General features: G+C 44.7%; 1 protein-coding gene across 1 annotated transcript; it reads left to right on the forward strand.

Annotated features, from left to right (window-relative positions):
- The first annotated feature begins 679 nt into the window (after nucleotides 1-679).
- trpm5 (transient receptor potential cation channel, subfamily M, member 5) lies at nucleotides 680-15,766 on the forward strand. The gene is made up of 26 exons (XM_062989467.1): nucleotides 680-706; nucleotides 2,153-2,220; nucleotides 3,344-3,497; nucleotides 3,777-3,957; nucleotides 4,085-4,251; nucleotides 4,355-4,532; nucleotides 5,093-5,157; nucleotides 5,256-5,438; nucleotides 5,634-5,733; nucleotides 6,310-6,428; nucleotides 6,601-6,939; nucleotides 7,228-7,371; nucleotides 8,105-8,228; nucleotides 8,415-8,560; nucleotides 9,161-9,273; nucleotides 9,363-9,461; nucleotides 9,825-10,074; nucleotides 10,163-10,281; nucleotides 10,855-10,987; nucleotides 11,485-11,659; nucleotides 12,469-12,637; nucleotides 12,721-12,899; nucleotides 13,108-13,240; nucleotides 15,012-15,084; nucleotides 15,295-15,385; nucleotides 15,516-15,766. Exons 1-26 carry the CDS (start codon nucleotides 680-682, stop codon nucleotides 15,557-15,559), a joined length of 3,573 nt encoding a protein of 1,190 aa, XP_062845537.1. The 3' UTR covers nucleotides 15,560-15,766.
- The last annotated feature ends 643 nt before the right edge of the window (nucleotides 15,767-16,409 follow it).

Below are 16,409 nucleotides of genomic sequence, written 5' to 3' on the forward strand. Positions count from 1 at the left end.
AAGCAGTGGTTGTTCTACAGGAAGTTCAACGAGACAATAAACATACAAAAGCATCACAATTCACACAAAAGCATCACTGAGGCTTGTACAGCTGGCATCATGCTGGTACGGCTGGGCATTTGTTGACAAAGACCAGGTGAATTACAGTTAATGAATCTACTAAGCTGTAGGAACACAGAGCTGCAGGTTCAGGAAGCTTCGAGTCACCCAGCAACCTTTAATATTTATTTACCCTCCATTATTATTATTACTAACATATAGTGTTGCTTTAGTCCATATTCATCACCCGACAAAAGCATGTCCAGAGTATTCCTGTCTGGTGCCCAGTGTACCCTGCTAGAACAGGGCCCTCTGCAGCCCTGGTCAGTAGTTTTAATGATGGTGCTGAACCGAACAGACCAGAGAGTATAAACACGAACCCACACTGGAGGTATAAAGATGTTTTTATGGTTAGAACTTCAGGAGTTCGTGTGATTTCATAACCGAACAGTGAAACGAAGGTGCACAGGTGTGCAGCTCCACCCACACGGATCCAGGTTACAGGTACAGGTAGGTGGGCTGCGGTCAGTGTGAGCCTCAGCTGAGCTTCATTTCCTGGTCTGACTGAATTGGTGTCCATGCAGATCTCAGTGTTCTGCAGGTGCACGAGCGAAGGTCAAGCGGCGCAGAGACAAGGACCATGCCCGGGTTACAGAACACTCCTATGGTGAGTTTGATCCAGTCTGGATCTCTTTATATGTTTGATATATTGATGAGATGGTGGAGGTCAGGACTGATGTTCTGATGCGGATTTGTTCAGCTGCTTGAGCTGCATCGATGATCAGGAATCAATTCTTCCTTTACTGGTTTGTTTAAATTACATTTAATATTAAATCTTCTTTAATACCTGAATAAATAATAGTGTTTTAATACACATGTGTATAAAATATTTAATACTAACATTATAAGTTAAATATGTAGTTTGATGTTTGATGGGTAGGTGAATGAGATGCTGTGATTTATTTACTTTATTTATTATTTATAGACCTACATGTGCTTGTTAATTCATCTCTGTTTAAGTGTACATATTAAGCTTTAATTTTAAATAAAATAAAATTTTGACATGTTTAGAAAATAAAGTAGATTTAATAATGATTGGTCACGTGACCACGTGACGTTCAGTGTTACAGTATTTGTTTAATATAAAATATTTAGTTCTATTGAATTAGTAGTTATTAAAAGTGCTGTGTTTGAAATGGTACCTTTTTGTTTAACGAAATATTAAGAATAAAGGTTTGATTTGGCTTTTATAAATAGATAAACATGATTAATATAAAGTCAGTAATAAACAGTAAACTTTTATAAATCTGAATCTTACCAAACTAATAACAAAGTCTTTATTATTATATTTATTTCTATTTTTATCCCTGAAGTTAGAATGGATTGTGTAATAGCTGCAGTATATTATTTATATTATTAATTATTATTAATTATATAATTAATTATATTATTAAGGCACCACAGTTTTAAGTTTAAATGTTGTAGGTTTAGTTGTAGGATCTTGTTGTTGCTCTGAGCTCAGATTAAAATGAAAGTTGTTTGTTTTATGGCTGATGAATCTGATCACACATCCAACACTGAAACTAAAACTCATTTTTAAATATGTAATTGAAATTTTGATTAATACACAGTGTAATAATGATATAGTTATTATTTCCAGTAATATCCTCGTCTCTGGTACGTGATGTATCTGATGTAGGTCGTGTGTTATTGAGCTGTGAGATGATTTACACCCTCACTGACATATACAGATGAATTCGGCTCATGTTCCCATGTGTCCACCTCCCAAAATTCATTCTTCTGATTCCCTGAAAAGCAGCAAAACCCCCAAAATCTGCATTTATTACTGCAGTACTTTTGTATTTAGCTCTGAACTTGGTTTATTTAAGCATGAAAAACCAAATCAGCTCTGAACACTCAGTCGTGCTTCCTCCAGTCCAGAAGCCACTTTTGCATGTGTGAAAAAATATGTAAATTCAGCTGCTTTGCATGAAGTGAGCAGCACTGAGAGTCCCTGCTCACCTGCTGCTCACCTGCTGCTCACCTGCTGCTCACCTGAGCTGTACTAGTGCGGGCGGTAATGATCTTTTGGATGTGTGTTGTGTGGATGTAGGTAACGATGCACCAGGGCAGAAGATGTGCAAAATGTGGAGAACCAGTGCTGGAGCCAAAAGAACAAGGGTGAGAACCGGATCCTTTTTATTTTTAGAGAACTGGAATCTGGTGGTTTTGTTCACTGTTCTGATTTAATGATGTAAACATTTATATCTACAAACCCAGTTCCAAACAACAGCAGGAAACATGCAAATACACACATACAGAGAGAAAAATAGTTAACATTTTAACTAAACAACTTTCTTTATTTTGATTTTACACACTTTATTATAACTTTGATAACTATAACACGTTCCAAAAAGGATGGGACAGGGTGTGTAGTTTAATAATTACTGGTCACATGACCATGTTCTGTGTCATTTGCTTAAATATTAAGAATTTTTGTTCTGTTGAATAACTAGTTATTGAAAATACTGTGTTTTTGATTGGACCTATTAGTTTATGTACATTTTAAGGATAAAAATCATTAAAATAAAACCAATTATCAACTGTAAACTTTAATCAGATAAAACTGATTCTTACCGAACAACTAACAAAACCTTCATTTGCTTGTTGGCGCGTGTTTATCACTCTGTAATCGTTTAGGAACTTGTACTTTTTCTAGATTGCTTAATTTAATGCTTCAGTGATGCTTTTAATGATGCTCTACACACAATGTAAGGCAAGTCTAGACTGCAGACAAGCCGGTGTAGCACCTGCACTCTCTTAATACAAAGCCACTCTGTTGTAACCATGCAGAATGTGCAGCGTGACCTTTTACCTGTTTACCTGTTCCGAAGCAGGTAAATTTATTTAATCATTTATTCATTGTCGCGGTGGGTGCAATTCAACACACACACACACACACACCAGGGGCAATTTAGTATCTTCAGTAAACCTGACTGCATGTAAGTGGGAGGAAACCGGAGCACCCAGAGGAAACCCAAGCAGACACAAGGAGAACAAACTCTAAACAGAAAGGACCCAGACCGCTCCACCTGGGAATCAAACTCAGGACCTTCTTAACCTGCTTCTGTCCCAAAATGTTTTGAAATGTGTTGCCTGCATCAAATTCTGAATGATCATGTGTATAAAAATTAATAATACTAACAATAAATCAACACAGACTAAATGTGGTTGGTTCTGGTTGTGTAGTTGCACACAACATTCGACGTCGTGTTTTTAACTCACTGGTGTGTTATGTGTTCAGTGTTGTGTTGGGGTGTCAGTGTTACCGTTCAGATTTCGGGGGTCATGGATCGCTGGGCCACGGCGATAAAGAAGGGCCGAACAGTAAAGCCCACTGGACGGCGGGTCGACTGGGGGACATCGACTTTACTGGTTCCAGCAAGACCAGAGGGAAGGTACGCTACCAGTTCTACTCTCTGTACCAGTGACTTCTTCTCGTACCACTGGTTTTATCTTGTTTTTGGTGAGATGGGTCAATATTTCGGCTTTTCTTATAATTTAGGGATAATGGGATAAACCGCCCAAATCCAGATGTGCAAAGCTTGTAGCGACGTACCCAAGAAGTCGTACTAGCGGCTGTATTTACTGTCAGAGTGGCGTGTAAGCAGTGTCGAATCATTTTGTAATTACTTTTGATTTTTTTTTTAATAATTGTGCTTGTTTTTTGGATTCAGTTCGCCAGGGTCCACTGTTCCACAGAGCCGGACCTGCTCTACAGGCTGCTGACTGAGCAGTGGGGTCTCGCTCCTCCACACCTGGTGGTGGGGCTGGTGGGAGGAGATGAGGTGGCCCAGATGAAGCCCTGGCTCAGAGACACCGTGAGGAAAGGCTTGGTGAAGGCAGCAGAGAGTACAGGTTAGAAACCATCCACAAGGATCACTCATCTTATTCAACACCTACACCAGTGCTGCATGTGAGGGTGAGGGATCTATTAGATGTGGATCTGGTGATCGTCACTGATAATGAACCTTGACCTCCACAGGAGCCTGGATCCTGACCAGTGGTCTGCGGTTTGGCATCACCAAGCACCTTGGCCAGGCCGTACGGGACCACTCTTTGGCCAGCACCAACTCGAAGGTGCGCGTGGTGGCCATCGGGATCGCACCCTGGACCCAGATTCACAACCGGGAAATGCTGCTCAACAGCAAGGTGAGGACAGACAACCATCAACGTCAAGAACTCTTCAGAATCATCGTCCAGGGACGAACAATTCATGTACCTGTATAAATGTGATGTGTGTTTAATCCTGCAGCCCGATCAGCCGGCCTCCTACCCCTCGGAGGACCTCCCTCACGGTGACGTGTACTCTCTGGACTCCAACCACTCCCATTTCATCCTGGTGGACGAGGACCCGCAGAGGCCCGGCACCACCAGCGAAATGCGCGTCAAGCTGCTCAAACACATCTCCCTGCAGCGCACCGGCCACGGAGGTGCCGTCACATCTCAATACACAATCTCCCAAACCAATCATATCCAATTCCTCACTGCACGTCCCTCACCGTCACGACACGTGTCTAATGTGCAGCCACTTCTTATCACCTGACAGTTTAGGGTTCTCACACAGAGCCGGTACGCTTTATGTGACCACCACACCCTTAAAGAGATCGCAGATTGTGTTTGTGTAGACGCCCGGCCGGGTTGACAGCTCTGCTGGCATTCTGTGCAGTGGTGTGCTGGGATTACTCCCTCTGCTGGCTGGTTGAGGTGCTGCACAGAGACGGGGGATAATAGAGATTTGTGTGTGACTCTCCATGCGCAATACAGATCTCCGTATGAACCCTGGTGCAGGTGAAAAGAAGTGGTTGATACTGCACACGTGTTGGAGGGAGTGGAGGTCTGCAGCAGGAGAGAGGAAGTGACACAGTCGAGGAATGGGATATGATTCGATTGGAAGGAAAACAGGGTGAAAGTCCTGGTGCAAACATGATGTTCCTATAGCGACTTTAATAATGTTACTATGGTAACAGCAGCTCATCTGGTTCGTTCACAGGGCCCGGGAGCTTTGCAATCCCCGTCCTGTGTTTGCTGGTTCACGGCGAGCCGAGGATCCTGCAGGTTACACCATATATATTATTTATATGTGATATACGTTCATGATAAAGTCTCTCACGCTGCCCGTGTGTGTGCGTGTGTGTGTGTGTGTGTGTGTGCAGAGGATGTTAAAGACCATCCAGAACTCGACCCCCTGGCTGATTCTGGCCGGCTCGGGGGGCGTCGCCGACATTCTGGTTACGCTGATCAACAAAGCGTGTTGGAACAGCGAGGTCGTTCTGGAGCTGCTGGACGAAACGTTTCCAAACGGCCAGAGCAACGAGAACGCCACCTGGGTCAAGATGGTGAGGAGATATTTATACACTAAATCCACTTAAAATGATATAAAAATAAATACGATAGCGCACAGGCACCGGGGTTCTGGACTCTGGAGTTCGAATCCACCGCTCAGCTACCGGTCGGCTGAGCGCCCTCTAGTGGGTGCAATATTGAACAATATTGAACAATATTTAATAGTTAAATGTGGCTTTTTGTACCAGATTCAGAGGATTATGGATAACGGACACCTACTGACGGTGCACGACCCAGAACAGGAGACGTCAGACCTGGACACTGTTATCCTCAAAGCCCTGGTCAAAGGTTGGTATCCAGTCCTAAATATTTGCCCTTTATTGACCAGTACTTTCTCAGAAAGATCAAAATTTTAGGACCACCTACATACTAATATACTGTCAAAACAACGACCCGCCAAGACATGGACGCCACAAGACCCCTGAACATGTCCTGTAGTCCTGTAAGTTGCGAGGTGGGGCCTACATGGAGCAGGGTTGTTTGCCCAGCCAGTAAAGTAGCTCCTTTACCTCGTACACTCGCTCAGTGGTCATCATCTTCCTCCATGAGATTTTTAGCAGGTTTCTGGTGCGTTCTCCCTCTTTCTGCAGTGTTCAGGCTTCACATACACATGTGGCTACAGGCCAGATCAGGGTGCTCGTCAGTCGTAGCTCAGTGGTGGTGCTGAGTGACGTTTCTTTTTGCTTTCCAAGACATACAAGCACAGATTGATGTTGTGGTTTGTGCTAAACACAGTTACATGTTGCTCTTTCTGTGCTGGTAATTTCTCTAGCTCACATGAGATTATTTATTAGATTAGAAGTTGCTGTTTTTGCATCATTGAGTTGTTAAAAATCTGTTTGTTTTGTTGTTCTTCTCGTTCAGCCAATAAAAGTCAGAGTCAGGAGGGACAGGACTTCCTGGACGAGCTGAAACTGGCTGTGGCCTGGAACAGAGTGGACATCGCAAAGAGCGAAATCTTCAATGGAGATGTGGAGTGGACGGTAAACCGTGTATTTAACTCATGGTGACGTCAGTGAGACTGTTTTTGGATCTGCAGGGTTTATTAAGATCTGTCGCTCGTCTCTCTCGGTGGTGATGAGACTCCTCGGGTGATTTTGAGTCCTAAAATGAGTCGCGTTTCGCTTCCATTCACGTCCGTTTGCTTTCCTGTAGGCGGAGGACCTGGAGGAGGTCATGATGGACGCGCTGGCCAAAGACAAGCCGGATTTCGTGCGTCTCTTCGTGGATAACGGGGTGAACCTGGGCGAGTTCATGACCTACGGCCGTCTGCAGGAGCTCTACTGCTCGGTCCGGGAGAAGAGCCTGCTGTACGAGCTCCTCCTGAAGAAGCACAACGAGAAACAGGCTCTGCTCCACAAGGCTCGGTTAAAGGGCCACGCCCCGGCCGAGGTGGGGGACAAACGGCCCCGCTTCACCCTGATCGAGGTCTCCAGGGTCCTGAAGGACTTTCTGCACGACTCCTGTAAAGGGTTTTATCAGAAACTCCCGGTGGTAAGGAGACGCTTGTGTGGCTGAGAGTCTTATTGCTGAGCTGCTGTTGTTACTAGACGTTTCTAAAAAAAAACAGGGCTCATGATTGGCTAGGGCAGATGCAAATTATAGGGGACCAGTGCACTGAAAAAAACATTTAGGCTCCTAAACTTTGACCCCTTTAACCATTCCACTGGACACCCTTTAGGTTGTTAAATTCAGTGGAACTGACCTAAGCAGTGTGGCTGTAGTTCTTCATAATCATTCCACAGTGTTTTAAACTCTCGTACCCGATTGTGTCCCCGCTAGGAGAGGGTGGGCAAGGGTCGACTCTTCCACGCCCAGAAGGACCTGGTGGATCTGGAGCAGGTTTGTGAGCACCCCTGGCGAGACCTCTTCCTCTGGGCCGTCCTGCAGAACAGACAGACGATGGCCAACTACTTCTGGGCCATGGTGAGTCACGTCCTGCGCTGGGCTCATTTCCATAAACCAGCTTTATTTACATGTGAAGCTTTCGGTCGCTCGAGGGCTCAGCTTTTCTGGACGCGGCTGATCGCATGCAAATGGGTCGCTGGGTGGAAGCAGACAGATTTCGGGTTTTTATTATGGCTGAGCTGAGCGTCCCTCGTTGCTTTTTATGTCCTACACATCACCGCTTTATCCTATTTAGGGTCGCGGTGGGTGCAGTTTAATTGGCAAAAGGCAGGAAACACCCTGGACATGTCACCAGTTCATCACAGGGCAAACACACACACACACACACTCATAATCTGGGTAATTTACTATCTCCAATTAACCTGACTGCACATCTTTAGACTGTGGGAGGAACATGGGAATTGAACCCAGGACCTTCTTGCTGTAAGGCGACGGTGCTACGATTGTTTGGTAATGCACAGCAAGAACTGCATCATATATTCAGGCGGTAGCTCAGCAGTTAAGGTACTGCACTAGTAATCAGAAGGTTGCTGGTTCAAGTTGCCACTGTTGGGCCCCCATCAAGACCATTAAATACATCAATTCGTTGAACTGTATTCAGTCATAATTGTAAGTCACATTAAATAAAAGCGTCCTCTAAATGCAGCATACGTGAATGTAAATGACTGGGTCTCCAGTTGTCCCAGTTTTCCCAGTGTTCCCAGTGATTTCGGTGTACTTACCCCATGTGTCTGGATTTACGGTACCGCAGGGCCCGGAGGCGGTGGCTGCAGCTCTGGTCGGCTGTAAAATCCTGAAGGAAATGGCTCATCTAGAGAAAGAGGCCGAGAACGCTCGCAGCATGAAGGAAGCCAAGTACGAGCAGTTCGCTTTGGGTGAGTCTCGCACCGCACGAGGATTCACTGCTGTTCATGAGCTAGTTATAGCAGATCCACTATAGTGATGCCTAAATACAAATAATTAAAATACAGTAATTATAAAACATCAGTGAATAGATGTAAATTAAATAAATCAGTATATTTAGGAGCAGAACTTTACCTTTATTTCCACTTTTGCTGTAGATCTGTTCAGCGAGTGCTACTCCAACAGTGAGGACCGAGCGTACGCTTTCGTGGTGAGGAAGACCAGCTGCTGGAGCAAGAGTACCGTCCTCAATCTGGCCGCAGAGGCGGATGCCAAAAGTTTCTTCGCCCATGATGGAGTCCAGGTAACGATCACTGTTCCACCCGCTCCTGGTGCATCGCTCCAAATCCTCCAGTCCTAACTCACAACTATTCCAGTTAGGGAAACAGAACAAAGAAAAACAGAATGTACACAGTTTCATCTCTGTTTACCCCAAACGTGTGCCTGTAATCGGCAAAGCTGGCACAAGTACCCCTGTATTATAACTGCAGTCACAGTCATTTAAATATATATTATGTATGTACATATATCTGCTCCCTCTACAAAGTTAAGATATAAACAAAGTGCTTTGTGTAACGTTTGGCTCCATCTCGTTTCCCATCAGTTGTTGATGGCAGGAATGTTCCCCCCACACCCAGGTAGATTTGCCCCCCTCCAGTTCAGTTCATGGCTATGGCTTTGCCCTATATGTTAGATGTTAACCAATCCAAAAAAAGAATGACCGAGTCCTCTAGACCAGAGATGCTCTACAACAGCTGACCCAATTCTTCTGACCCCACTTCCCCTCCCCCCCCCCCTTCCCGGTCATGGGAACTGGGATTCCTAAACCATATAAAACATTATACTGGTCGGTTCCTGTTGGTCCGCACAGACGCTGATCCTGTGTTGTGTTTCTGTTTCTCAGGCCTTGCTCACAAAGATCTGGTGGGGATCCATGACCACAGATACCAAAATCTCCAGACTGCTCCTGTCCTTCTTCTGTCCACCTCTGATCTGGACCAATCTGATTAAATTCAGGTAGTTGCGCTAATAACACCAGCTAATGTTATACGTTTAAGAGTTTGATGAGATGACGGTACGATTCTGTGCTCGTGTTTCTGCCGCAGTGACGAGGCGTCGGAGGATAAAGGAGGAGGAGAACAGTTCGCTGAGCTCGACAGTTTGGAAACGGAGAAAGCCCTGCTGCTGACCGAGGAGGACCCCAAGTTAGTTCTTCTGTATTTTCTCCCAGTTTAGTCGTAGCCAGTTCCTCTCTCTGTGCTGGAGACCCCGATGGTGTACGAGAAGGGTATTTTCTCCCATACACCCATCCTTATACAGGTGTAATAAATCAGTCATATTAGCAACTTTGCAGCAACAGTTTAGGGAAGGCCCTTCCCTGTTCCAGCGTTATAAGCGAGCTCTATAAAGACCAAGAGCCCTGACCTCAGCCCCACTCAACAGCTCTGGGATGAACCGGAACACTGACTGATCAGTTTTGGAATAGTCAGGCATCCACATACTTCTGAAAATGAATCTAATCTTTGCACAGTCTGATAAATGTCCACATTTCTGATGTTTCTTCTCAGTGACGTGGAGGCCGCGGGCACTCCGGCCGTTCAGGGCATGGCCCAGTTCCTCCTGCGCCGCTGGAAGCGTTTCTGGAGCGCCCCGGTGACCGTGTTCCTGGGGAACCTCCTCATGTACTTCGCCTTCCTATTCCTGTTCACCTACGTGCTGCTGCTGGACTTCCGCCCGCCCCCTCCGGACGGCCCGTCTATCGCCGAGATCATCCTGTACTTCTGGGTCTTCACGCTGGTGCTGGAGGAGATCAGACAGGTAACGGAACGGGGAACGGGGGGTCACGACAGCGGAATGGGGGGTAAACGGAGCCTGGTTTAATCCTGCCCTCGCGGGTGTGTTGCAGAGTTTCTTTACAGACGAAGACATGAGCATCCTGAAGAAGTTTAAGCTCTACGTAGAGGATAACTGGAACAAGTGTGACATGGTGGCCATCATTCTCTTCGTCATCGGATTGTCTTGCAGGTATGTGGCTTTAATCAGGCTCTTATATGTCGGACAGTCGCCTGTCAAGGGACACGGCTTTTCTCCGGCCTTGTTTCTAGGATTCATGTGATCACACCTCCCCAAATGTAAAAACACCGGGGTTCTGGACTCTCCAAGTCTGAATCTCAGCTCTGCTACCGGTCAGCTGGGCACCCAATGTAAAGCTGAGAGGGTGAAGGGCCTCGCTCAAGGGCCCAACAGTGGCTGCATAGCAGAGCCAATGCAAGGATTCATACCCCAATGTTTTGTTTGGTAGCCCAAAGTTCCACTCACCTTCTCACCTGTAAGGATCAGATTCTCACAGAGACGCTGTCAGGCTCTCACCCAGCACTGGTGCAGGATCACCGAGCAGACAGCAGAGGTCGCACTTCTGCAACACAGGAGGAGCTGTTCTGTTCTAATACTGAACCTTCAGCTCTCTCAGTTTCTCATTTCCTCTCATGTTTCCTCTTTTTAAACTGTGTGTTAGTGTTTGTGTGATGTTTATTATTGATGCTTGTATACTGATGGTGTGAATCTAAACTAATAAACTGATCCGGTGTGTCTGTGCAGGATGGTGGAGGAGACGTACGAGGCTGGACGTACAGTCCTGGCGATGGACTTCATGATTTTCACTTTGAGGCTCATCCACATATTCGCCATCCACAAACAGCTCGGGCCCAAGATCATCATCGTGGAGAGAATGGTACCCACACGCCATGAACTGGTTCTGGTTCCTTCACTGGTCACGTTCTGGAGCGCACTGACCTCCGCAGGGCTGTTCAGGGGTTTGGTTATTTGTATGTTGTTGTAATTCTGGACCCAGTGGCAGTGTTTTATTCACTGCCAGTAGGTGCCCATTGCTGCCACCCAATCATTTAGTGAACCATGCTTGCTAATATCGAGCAGGGCGTACGGACTGGAACAGCATGGTGAGCATGGTTAGCTGCTCTGTGACATCAGATGAGCCTCAATGCCCAAATGGGCATAGAACCCTATGGGGTCCTTTTAGATGAATAAATAAGGTACAATCAGTGATTGTATAACCACAACATAATCTGTATGTGTGGTAGGTGTACGAGATAAAGTGCTCATGAGTGCACATTAGAATTGTTTTCATTTTTATGCACATTTAATAAATGTCACTGTATGTTATTCGGCGTCTGTCGTCCACATATTGATGGTTTTTCTTTCATGTTTTAGATAAAGGACGTCTTCTTCTTCTTGTTCTTCCTGAGCGTGTGGCTCATAGCGTACGGAGTGGCCACTCAGGCTCTGCTGCACCCCAACGACCCCCGTCTGGACTGGGTGTTCCGCAGGGTGCTCTACCGCCCCTACCTGCACATATTCGGACAGATCCCGCTGGAGGAGATCGACGGTGAGTCCGCTCAGGCTCCCGGTGTTTCACCAGAACGTCCTGTCTTTTAATGTGTGTCCACACATGTAGTTTATATTAATGTACGTACTATTGTTTAGTTTCACATTAATCTCAGCTCCGGTACCGGTCAGCTGGCGCCCCCTAGTGCCTGCAGCAGACAAAATCAGCCGCTAGTCTGCCGGGTGGGAAAAAACAAGCCTAAAAAGTGGGCGGGGTGTTGGAGGCTGTGTAAGGACCCTGGTTAGTAGGGTGAGGTGAACGTGGAGATCAGCGCTTGACTCTCCGAAGTACGGGGGGATAAGAAGGGGTCGGTGGAGGGCACACACGTCGGCGGGAAGGCGTGTCAAGAGAGTATACCCTCCTCGTACACCATCGGGGTCTCCAGCAGAGGAAGTGGAACTGGCTACGACTAAACAGGGAGAAAAAGGGGGGAAAAAAGCAGAATTAAAATAATAAAAAAGAAACTAGCTAATCACCCAACCTAACTCCTACTAAAAAATGAATAAAGAACGTGATGGCCATCAGAAGGACCCTCGTTACCTGGGCAACGGAACACATCAAACCACAACGCTGCAATAAAAAGGAAAACTTACCCTAAACATCAGCATATACATAAAAACATGCGTTTGTTTACATATTTATTAGTACGAAGCTTAAGCTTGGTTGAGTGATTGTGTCTCTTTGCTGTTGGTCTGTATTCACCTGAAGCAGATGGTTGAGGAGTAATTGAGGAGTAATTGAGGAGTAATTGAGGTGTAGACGAGGTGTAGACGTTGTAGATTAATTATTTCCTCTTTGTCTGTTTCCAGCTGCTAAAATGCCAAATGATAACTGCACCATGGATGTGCACGAGATGATTGCAGGAACTCTACCCCCCTGCCCAAACATCTACGCCAACTGGCTGGTCATCCTGCTGCTGGTCATCTACTTACTGGTCACCAACGTTCTCCTGCTCAACCTGCTCATCGCCATGTTCAGGTCAGGCTGGCTTCTGATTGAAATTGTCAATGAGACTAGATTAATTCATAATTTAAAGGTTTTTACCCGTGTTCCTGTCACAGCTACACCTTCCAGGTGGTTCAGGGGAACACGGATATTTTCTCCAAGTTCCAGCGCTACAACATGATCGTAGAGTACTACAGCCGGCCCGCACTGGCACCACCTCTCATCATCATCAACCACGTCTCTCAGCTCGTCCTCTCCCTCTTCAAAAAATCAGAAGCTAAAATCGAGTACCTGGGTGAGTCCCTCTCACCTCTGTGCACTTGATACCTGTTTAAACTATCAACATTAACCATCAATAAAAACAGTCTAAATATGAGTGTTTCATTCTTATGCTAGAAGTTTGTGTCACATGGGCACCTCCTTTCCCATACCACAATTTAATGCACATTTTTAATGATAATGTTAAATTAAGACACTAATAAGACTGATGTGATCATTGACAGAGAGAGAGCTACCACCCGGGCTGGACGAGAAGCTGATGACCTGGGAAACTATGCAGAAGGAAAATTATCTGGCCAAACTGGAGAAACTTCATCAGGAGAGCAGCGAGGAGCGACTCAAGAGCACGTCGTCCAAGTAAACTACACATGCACACACATACATACAGTGTATCACAAAAGTGAGTACACCCCTCACATTTCTGCAAATATTTCATTATATCTTTTCATGGGACAACACTATAGAAATAAAACTTGGATATAACTTAGAGTAGTCAGTGTACAACTTGTATAGCAGTGTAGATTTACTGTCTTCTGAAAATAACTCAACACACAGCCATTAATGTCTAAATGGCTGGCAACATAAGTGAGTACACCCCACAGTGAACATGTCCAAATTGTGCCCAAAGTGTCAATATTTTGTGTGACCACCATTATTATCCAGCACTGCCTTAACCCTCCTGGGCATGGAATTCACCAGAGCTGCACAGGTTGCTACTGGAATCCTCTTCCACTCCTCCATGATGACATCACGGAGCTGGTGGATGTTAGACACCTTGAACTCCTCCACCTTCCACTTGAGGATGCGCCACAGGTGCTCAATTGGGTTTAGTCCATCACCTTTACCTTCAGCTTCCTCAGCAAGGCAGTTGTCATCTTGGAGGTTGTGTTTGGGGTCGTTATCCTGTTGGAAAACTGCCATGAGGCCCAGTTTTCGAAGGGAGGGGATCATGCTCTGTTTCAGAATGTCAGAGTACATGTTGGAATTCATGTTTCCCTCAATGAACTGCAGCTCCCCAGTGCCAGCAACACTCATGCAGCCCAAGACCATGATGCTACCACCACCATGCTTGACTGTAGGCAAGATACAGTTGTCTTGGTACTTCTCACCAGGGCGCCGCCACACATGCTGGACACCATCTGAGCCAAACAAGTTTATCTTGGTCTCGTCAGACCACAGGGCATTTCAGTAATCCATGTTCTTGGACTGCTTGTCTTCAGCAAACTGTTTGCGGGCTTTCTTGTGCGTCAGCTTCCTTCTGGGATGACGACCATGCAGACCGAGTCGATGCAGTGTGCGGCGTATGGTCTGAGCACTGACAGGCTGACCTCCCACGTCTTCAACCTCTGCAGCAATGCTGGCAGCACTCATGTGTCTATTTTTTAAAGCCAACCTCTGGATATGACGCCGAACACGTGGACTCAACTTCTTTGGTTGACCCTGGCGAAGCCTGTTCCGAGTGGAACCTGTCCTGGAAAACCGCTGTATGACCTTGGCCACCATGCTGTAGCTCAGTTTCAGGGTGTTAGCAATCTTCTTATAGCCCAGGCCATCTTTGTGGAGAGCAACAATTCTATTTCTCACATCCTCAGAGAGTTCTTTGCCATGAGGTGCCATGTTGAATATCCAGTGGCCAGTATGAGAGAATTGTACCCAAAACACCAAATTTAACAGCCCTGCTCCCCATTTACACCTGGGACCTTGACACATGACACCAGGGAGGGACAACGACACATTTGGGCACAATTTGGACATGTTCACTGTGGGGTGTACTCACTTATGTTGCCAGCTATTTAGACATTAATGGCTGTGTGTTGAGTTATTTTCAGAAGACAGTAAATCTACACTGCTATACAAGCTGTACACTGACTACTCTAAGTTATATCCAAGTTTTATGTCTATAGTGTTGTCCCATGAAAAGATATAATGAAATATTTGCAGAAATGTGAGGGGTGTATTCACTTTTGTGATACACTGTATATATATATAGTGTATATATATACAGTGTATGTACAGTATATATATTCTTTAAAAGGCTGTGTTTACACTAATTCATTAGTAAAACACAGTAAAAAAGAATCTGTATTGTGCTGGTTTTATTATAATTGTTGTTGTTGTTGTGTTTCAGGGTGCAGAGCTTGCTGATGAGTGTGGCACGACTTAAAGAGCAGGAGAAGCGCATGGCGATCGTGGAGACCGAGGTAAAGTACAGAATGGAATCAGGGCTGGATCAAAAACATGACATTTTATTGTTGGAAAACATAACCTGGCTCATTACCTGGCCATGAATTATTACACTTAAACAGATTTTACATTAGGACAGTTTATTTTGTCCCTGTTTGTCATTATAAGAGCTTTTACCACCACACTGCCCAGTGATCCACTATAATAACCTGTAATTGACCCTGTAGGTGAAATATTGTGGAGAGGTTCTGTCCTGGATGGCCGAGTGCTTTAAAAGGAGCACGCTGAGGTGTGACCGAGAGGCTCCCAAAAGTCCACGTAAGTCTCAGTGGATCTTTTCATGTAAACAAAGGGGCCTCATGGAGGGGCCCAACAGTGGTAGCATGGCAGTACCTTAACCGCTGAACTAGTAGATATCACATCTGTATAACATCTGTATTGTTCACAGGTACCCAGGCCAGTGCTGCAGCTGCCTCGAACCCGAAAAAGTAAAGAGTAAACATGATGACGAGCTGGAGCGGGGAGCCTTACGCTGATCCAGGCCGATAGCACCTCATTCTGTTTGTGTTAATCCAAATAAAACTAAACTAGCCAAAATGTTTGAACTAAAAATGTGTGAGATTTTTGTTTTATGTGTCGTTTGTTGTTGTTGTTTTTTTTTCTATATTGTGTTTATTTAAATCATTTTAAGCTTCTAATTCTAATATAATAATTGTCTGGCAATTTTAGATAACCAATAAAAATGTTTATTTTTAAAATGCTTTGCTGTGGTTTTGTGAAGCATCTTTGTTTTTTTTGGTTTATCACATTATCGGGTTAATTAAAAAAGAATCATTTAAAACATTGCAATAATTCATTAAATAAATTATACTGTTGTTCAAAAAAACAATTAATTATTATATGTAAAAAAATAATATTAAAAAAGATGAATATATATTTAAACAAATAATAAAAATTTTGACATTTATATACATGTAAAAATTATATATTTTTAAAAATTAATTATCTAAGCAAACGCTAATTAGTAAAAATGTAAAATCTTAATTCTACATAATTATTACAAGCAGGTTTGTCTGACTGACCTGACTGCATGTGTTTGGACTGTGGCAGGAAACCAGAGCAGCCGGAGGAAACCCACATGCAAACTCCACAAAGAAAGGGCCTTGGCTGCCAAGGGAATTGAACCCAGGACCTGCCTTTACAATTTGATTCAAATTTTATCATTTTATTAACAAACTCAAAATCAAAAGCTTATTATATTTTTACTAAATTATATTTCTACTATTTTTATTAATCGGTCACGTGTACAGCTCGAGCAGTGATGGCCTACTGAGAAGAATGA

Source organism: Trichomycterus rosablanca, chromosome 27 (genome assembly GCF_030014385.1).
Source record: "Trichomycterus rosablanca isolate fTriRos1 chromosome 27, fTriRos1.hap1, whole genome shotgun sequence".
Classification (NCBI taxonomy): Eukaryota; Metazoa; Chordata; class Actinopteri; order Siluriformes; family Trichomycteridae; genus Trichomycterus; species Trichomycterus rosablanca.